This window comes from Danio rerio, chromosome 14, assembly GCF_049306965.1.
Source record: "Danio rerio strain Tuebingen ecotype United States chromosome 14, GRCz12tu, whole genome shotgun sequence".
Taxonomy (NCBI): domain Eukaryota; kingdom Metazoa; phylum Chordata; class Actinopteri; order Cypriniformes; family Danionidae; genus Danio; species Danio rerio.
In genome coordinates, this window is record NC_133189.1 from 22,101,264 (window position 1) to 22,108,848 (window position 7,585).

Consider the following 7,585-nt stretch of genomic DNA (forward strand, 5'->3'; position numbering starts at 1 on the left):
TAACGATGAATAACGCATGTATTCAGCATTACTTAACCTTTGTTAATGCTAACTAACCAGTTATTTATGTCTTAGTTAATGCATTAGTAAACATAATCTAACAGTAAACAAGGACTTTGCTCAGCATTACTTTATCTTTGTTAATGCTAGTTTACACATATTCTAATGCATCTTCACATGAACAGCTTAGTTAATGTTTACTTACTTATGCATTAATGTATCTGTTAATGGATTAGATAACTTGACCTAATAATGAACAACACATTTATAAAGCAATACTGAATCCTTGTTCATGAAAACTTACAATGTTAACTAATGTGTTAGTCAACTTGAACAAAACAAAAATATTTGTTCATGTTAACTACTCATATACCAATGCATACAAATTGGAAGAGCTTATGATAAGTTCAGTTCTTGATCAATGTCAGGGACAAAGGAGTTCTAAATGGACCCTCTATTGGAGTGCATCTCGACTTCAACTGTTATTCGTGTTTGTTAACTGTTAACTTCATGGTATATCATTTACAAAGTGTTTGTTAATAGAATTAAGACACTTATTGTAGTATAATAGTTCAACATTACCTAATGCTTTGCTAACATTCGTTAATTCTTTACTAACATGATTTATCATTAACAAAGTGTTTATTAATGGAATTAAGACACTTATTGTAAAGTGTAAACTATTCCAACATTATCTAATGCTTTACTAACATTCGTTAACTGTTAACTAACATGAAATATCATTAACAAAGTGTTTATTAATGGAATGAAGACACTTATTGTAAAGTGTAAACTATTCTAACATCACCTAATGCTTTACTAACATTCGTTAACTGTTAACTAACATGAAATATCATTAACAAAGTGTTTGTTAATGGAATGAAGACACTTATTGTAAAGTGTAAACTATTCTAACATCACCTAATGCTTTACTAACATTCGTTAACTGTTAACTAACATGAAATATCATTAACAAAGTGTTTATTAATGGAATTAAGACACTTATTGTAAAGTGTAAACTATTCTAACATTATCTAATGCTTTACTAACATTCGTTAACTGTTAACTAACATGAAATATCATTAACAAAGTGTTTGTTAATGGAATGAAGACACTTATTGTAAAGTGTAAACTATTCTAACATCACCTAATGCTTTACTAACATTCGTTAACTGTTAACTAACATGAAATATCATTAACAAAGTGTTTGTTAATGGAATTAAGACACTTATTGTAAAGTGTAAACTATTCCAACATTATCTAATGCTTTACTAACATTCGTTAACTGTTAACTAACTTTAAATAACATTAACAAAGTGTTTGTTAATGGAATTAAGACACATTGTAAAGTGTAGAATATTTCAACATTACCTAATGCTTTACTAACATTCATTAGCTCTTTACTAACATGACTTACCTCTAACCCAACAATAACTAATGTAACTAACATCTGTGAGTTTAATAAAACAATAATCATTTATTTTTCAGGACCCAAAATCACTCAAAGCCATGTATCACTTAGACTTTCAGAACCTTTATTACATTGCAAGACATGTATTGTATGAGGACATTGCCACTCTTTGCGGCTTAAAACATAAAAAAAATAAAAAATTTAAGTTACATAATAGTAATACAAAAAATAAATAAATAAATAAATAAATGTGCAAAAACAAACTTGTGCAACACCACTTGTGCAACTAAAATTTTGCGATTAAATCTGGAACCACATTTTTTTTCTTAACAATAACTATTTTCTTATTGGAAGCAATTTGCCCTCTTTTTTCATGGCTTGTATTTTATGTGCAATACTTTTATCTGCCATAATAGCATCTTGACATTTTTGGGTAATGGTTGATAATTTCTCTCCCCGATTGTTTTGAATTTTGGAATATTTTTCTGGAGCCGCAATGGCCAGTTCAGCAATAACTGCAGTCTGCACGATTGTGTTTCGGTCCACACCATATTTTCTGAATGCATATGTCATGTTGCTTCCTCTGTCGAAAATCTCCAGCACTGCTTTGTAGCGCTTCACCACCTGCCATGGTTCAGTAACTAAAATAAACAGTAGAATACGATACAAAAGGACACTTGTTAGCTTAGTGGGGACATTTTATGTAGCCACTATTGTATCACAAATGTGTACTGTAATATACACCCATGTACTTAAAGCTGAACTATTTAACAAACGTCAAATGTTACATTTACATTAGGAAAAAAAAAAATATTAGCTAATTTAAATTTGCATGACCTACCTCTTGGAAAGAATTTGCTTTCATGCTTGGATTTTTTCATTTTTTTAACTCTTTTCTTCCCTTTCTTCACCTTCTTCTTCTTCCTCTCTCTTGATGAATCCGAGCTTGATGACTCTGAGTCAGAAGACTCAGAGGAGTCAGCGGATGCACTTTCTGAATCTTCCAAAGAATGTTTTGTTCTTTTGGGCATGTCTGCAGGCTTCTCTTTATTTTTGACATGTATGTTTTCCATCTTGATGGCTTACATTAAAAAAGGAAATATGTTAATACTCATATACAGCATGACTTATTTGACACGTTAACTTCACTGCAAGGCTATATAATCAATTCTTGTTACATCTCAAATAAGCTTAAAAGTAAGCTTTTTCCTGACCTCACTATATGTTTAATGTGGCACTTTAACATTAAAACAACATTAAACATTCACAACAACTTTACCATCTGACAGCTGTTCTCTCAGGTAGTCTCTCTCTTTTGTCAAGTCATTTATTTTGTCTTCCAGGTGCTGACATTTCACCCTCCAGGTTTCAATTTCTGCCTTAGCTTTAGCCAAAGCTATTGACAAAGTAGGGGCTTCTGCAGTAGGTTTATCTAGAAAATGACATTTAAAATGCAGGTCAAATTTTAATGCTTAATAGTGATGTATTTGTTGACATTAAGTAACTATGATTACATGAAACATACTTCTACAGCATATACAGTATTAATAGTTAATGTTAAATTAAATGGTTAAACTATAACAAACAGTAATTTCATAAATAATATATTGTTTTTAAAATATTACTTAATGGAATTGAGCTAATAAAAACAGTGGACAGCTTTGTTTAATTACAAATGTTAACAAATACTTATAAATACTAAAAATAACGTTCTAACTTGTTACTTAACTCTTTAACTAACAGCAAAATAGACCCATTAACTATACAGTAATGTTACAGGAACCATGGTTCATGTTAGGTAATGCATTTACAAACAATAAACATAATTTATTAATTAGTGCAACATTTACTAATGTATTATAAAAATGTAAAGTTGTGCTGGTTAACATTAACTAACAACAATCAACTGTATTTTCATAAATTAATGTTAATAGAATAAAAACTTTAATAAATGAATTTTTCATTGTTTGCTCATGTTAGTAAACTATTAACTATTACTATGACCTAATATTAAGGTCAACCATTACATGTCTCGTAATGTGTTATCATTTGGTAAGAAAGTTTGTTTACTTACCAGACTTTTCTGTGATTTTATCGCTTTGTTTTGTTTTTTTCTTTGGTCTTCCTCTTGTTTGATACAAAGAGCTCAAATTATTTTCCTGAATTTTTTTCGCTTGACATCATCTTGGCTTGATCCAACTCAAGACCCGACTCCACACACACACACACCTGCACAACCTTCCGTTACCCGCCAGAGTGTTGATGACGAATTATGGGTAGTGTAGTTTTTGTAATGGACTACAAAAGTTAGTCAGAGGATTGCAAATTCATTCGCCGCGACAATAAGGACTTGTATACAACCACATCACTAAACAGTTAACGTCAAACGCGTCTTCTGGAATTAAATAATTAGCGGTATAATTTTACATTAATGATTGCGAATTTTACTTCCGGACCGGAACTCTTTCACATTTGAAAATCCCGCGCACGTCGTCGTGACACCCCATTTCAGAAGGGGCAGGCAGTGACAGGTAACAGCAGGTAAGAAATGGATTTAATATTTTAAAACAACTAATAATATTAATCAAGTGCATATAGTTATGCACTTTGTGTTAATTCTGCATGTTGAACATGAATAAATTAACCATTTGTTGTATGCACAATAAAGGTTATTAATTGACAAAATAATAATAATAATAACAACACATTTTAAATACTAATATGCCTAACTGTTTACTTATTTTAAAGGTGTGATGGGCCAGACATTAAAGCAAAAATTGTTGTCGGTTATTGAAGGACATCAAACCAAAAAAAAGAAATTAAAACTGATTAAATGGCTCCAGAAAAAAAAAATACTCAAAGCGAAAATGAAGTGCAATCACTGCGAGCACAGAATGAAGCTGACATATAACTCAAACAAAGGAGACAATTATGTTTGGTAAGTGTTAAATATACATATACATATACTGTATACACACACACACACACACACACAGAGACAGACACACACACAAATAAATCATCATCTTGAGCATGCAGAATACACTTTCTTATATAGTTATATTTTTCTTATATTATATTTTGTTAAAGGTCCTGTATGAAAAAAGGACACAGGAGAAAAACCATGTCTGTGAGATCTGGATCACTGTTTGCAAAGTTAAAGTGCAATTTATTTTCTTGGATGAAGTTCATATATCGGTATGTAATAAAATATTTATTATTATTACTATTATTTTGTACAATACAGAAAACAATTGTCCAAGACTATCAGTACAACATGTAGTTTCACTTTTATTAACAGGTTTGCTCAAGGCCTTCAACTGAGACAAATTGACATGATTGAAGATGGCATTGCTGGAAGCTCAAGAACACTAAGCAGGATGGCCCAAAAAGTCAGAGGAATATGCAGATATTCTATGAAGCTGTATGCCAGAAAAAAAGGCCAAATGATTGGACATCCCAGAGAGTTTGTTATGATTGATGAAAGCAACTTCCGCCACAAACGAAAGGTAATTAAAATACAACTTAAAATACAAGTCATATTGCAGAGATAAGAATATGTAATTGTGTGCATAAAGTATTAAATAGACATTACAAAGCAATAATTAGAAAAATACAAATAGAATCTATTATTCAATTTCACAAATGATCATGGTTTTATCCAGAAGTTGCTTTTTGTTGTGTCGCCTAAACATCTATTTATTGATTGCTTTAAAACAGTTTGTAAAATTATTTAAACGAAATGCATGTTTTTTTTCATTAAGGAAAGTTTCTTAAGAGAAGGGAAAGTGTACATGTTAAAAGTAATTAGGTGATGGCAGATGTTTTTGAACCCTAAATTTTAAAGTAAGAAGGCCAGTAGGTGGCAGTACATGTTTTAATGAATAATTAATTCCATTAACATGTTAAATCAGCACTAGAAAATGCTAACAGCCCTATTTAAAATACATTAATCAATGTAGTAATTTAAAATTGTTATATTATTTCACAATATGACATATTATGAATATATGTTTAATTTAGTGTATTTTGTTATAGAATATGTGCAGATTTGTTAAACACCTTATTTGTCTTTGTAAACTTGTTTCATATTGTACAATTATTTTTGTTTTTATATTGCATGATTATTTTGCAGTATGGACGTGGAAGATTTGCAAAGACTTGGCACAGAAGAAAATGGGTCTTTGGAATGCTGGGGGTTGCACAAAGAATTAGAAAACCCATTCTAAAGCTTGTTCATCGAAGGTCCCGCAATCATCTTATCCCGCTTATTGAACAACATGTGCATCCTGGAAGTACCATACTTAGTGACGAATGGCGTGCTTACAGTGGTGCACTTACCAATCTTGGCTATAACCACTTTGCTGTGAATCACAGTCAATGTTTTGTAGATCCGAGAACAGGCAGTCATACACAGAATCTGGAAAGGGCATGGTTAACTTACAAAGGAAGAATATGGCGTCTAAGAGGAAACAGGACAGAAGACCTGCTAAAACAGCACCTGAAGGTAATTGAGTGGACTTATTGGCTTGGCAATCGCCACAGGAATGGTCCACTTGGAAGACTGTTCAAGGACATTAAGAAAAAATATCACCTTTAAAGTGATTATCAGCTTTTGGCATGCTATCATGCTTGCTCTCTGTCCATTGTTTTGCAACATCTTTTCTAAAAATATTTTGCAGAGAATAATGCAATGTAATAAAGGTTCTGAAAGTCTAAGTGATACATGGTTTTGAGTGATTTGAGTTGCAAGAAAATCAGTAATCACTGTTTTAATGAACTCACAGATGTTAATTATATTAGGTAATGTTGGATTAACGATAAATCATGTTATTAAAGAGTGAACGGATGTTAGTAAAGCATTAGGTGATGTTAGAATAGTTTACACTTTACAGTGTCTTAATTCCATTAACAAACACTTTGTTAATGATATTTCATGTTAGTTAACAGTTAACGAATGTTAGTAAAGCATTAGATAATGTTGGAATAGTTTACACTTTACAATAAGTGTCTTCATTCCATTAATAAACACTTTGTTAATGATATTTCATGTTAGTTAACAGTTAACGAATGTTAGTAAAGCATTAGATAATGTTGGAATAGTTTACACTTTACAATAAGTGTCTTCATTCCATTAACAAACACTTTGTTAATGATATTTCATGTTAGTTAACAGTTAACGAATGTTAGTAAAGCATTAGATAATGTTGGAATAGTTTACACTTTACAATAAGTGTCTTCATTCCATTAATAAACACTTTGTTAATGATATTTCATGTTAGTTAACAGTTAACGAATGTTAGTAAAGCATTAGATAATGTTGGAATAGTTTACACTTTACAATAAGTGTCTTAATTCCATTAATAAACACTTTGTTAATGATAAATCATGTTAGTAAAGAATTAACGAATGTTAGCAAAGCATTAGGTAATGTTGAACTATTATACTACAATAAGTGTCTTAATTCTATTAACAAACACTTTGTAAATGATATACCATGAAGTTAACAGTTAACAAACACGAATAACAGTTGAAGTCGAGATGCACTCCAATAGAGGGTCCATTTAGAACTCCTTTGTCCCTGACATTGATCAAGAACTGAACTTATCATAAGCTCTTCCAATTTGTATGCATTGGTATATGAGTAGTTAACATGAACAAATATTTTTGTTTTGTTCAAGTTGACTAACACATTAGTTAACATTGTAAGTTTTCATGAACAAGGATTCAGTATTGCTTTATAAATGTGTTGTTCATTATTAGGTCAAGTTATCTAATCCATTAACAGATACATTAATGCATAAGTAAGTAAACATTAACTAAGCTGTTCATGTGAAGATGCATTAGAATATGTGTAAACTAGCATTAACAAAGATAAAGTAATGCTGAGCAAAGTCCTTGTTTACTGTTAGATTATGTTTACTAATGCATTAACTAAGACATAAATAACTGGTTAGTTAGCATTAACAAAGGTTAAGTAATGCTGAATACATGCGTTATTCATCGTTAGTTCATGTTAACTAATGCATTAACTAACGTTGACTAATGCATTAACTAATGTTAACTAATGCATTAACTAACGTTAACTAATGCATTAACTAAGACATAAATAAATGGTTAAGTAATGCTAAATACATGCGTTATTCATGGTTAGTTCATGTTAAATAATGCATT

At 30.7% G+C, this 7,585-nt stretch overlaps 1 protein-coding gene and 1 long non-coding RNA gene across 3 annotated transcripts; one reads left to right on the top strand and one right to left on the bottom strand.

Annotated features, from left to right (window-relative positions):
* Positions 1-1,515: 1,515 nt before the first annotated feature.
* Positions 1,516-3,632, bottom strand: LOC108179246 (uncharacterized). The gene is made up of 4 exons (XR_002457914.3): positions 3,486-3,632; positions 2,691-2,843; positions 2,253-2,492; positions 1,516-2,052 (listed from the first exon to the last, which is right to left on the bottom strand). It is a non-coding gene; the product is annotated as an uncharacterized lncRNA (long non-coding RNA).
* Positions 3,290-7,196, top strand: LOC141377624 (uncharacterized). Of its 2 annotated transcripts, XM_073922362.1 has the most exons (5): positions 3,621-3,952; positions 4,160-4,349; positions 4,502-4,609; positions 4,713-4,920; positions 5,547-7,196. In XM_073922362.1, exons 2-5 carry the CDS (start codon positions 4,165-4,167, stop codon positions 6,009-6,011), a joined length of 966 nt encoding a protein of 321 aa, XP_073778463.1. In that variant the 5' UTR covers positions 3,621-3,952; positions 4,160-4,164; the 3' UTR covers positions 6,012-7,196. The 2 variants fall into 2 exon arrangements, with proteins under 2 accessions (XP_073778462.1, XP_073778463.1); XM_073922361.1 differs by having other exon boundaries at positions 3,290-4,349.
* Positions 7,197-7,585: the final 389 nt, after the last annotated feature.

Bases quoted from the DNA above. Each gene is read 5' to 3' on its own strand.
- LOC141377624 (XM_073922361.1), top strand. From the start codon at position 4,165: ATGGGCCAGACATTAAAGCAAAAATTGTTGTCGGTTATTGAAGGACAT. The intron at 4,610-4,712 runs GTATGTAATAAA...TTTTATTAACAG, and splicing joins TGGATGAAGTTCATATATCG to GTTTGCTCAAGGCCTTCAAC. The intron at 4,921-5,546 runs GTAATTAAAATA...ATTATTTTGCAG, and splicing joins ACTTCCGCCACAAACGAAAG to TATGGACGTGGAAGATTTGC.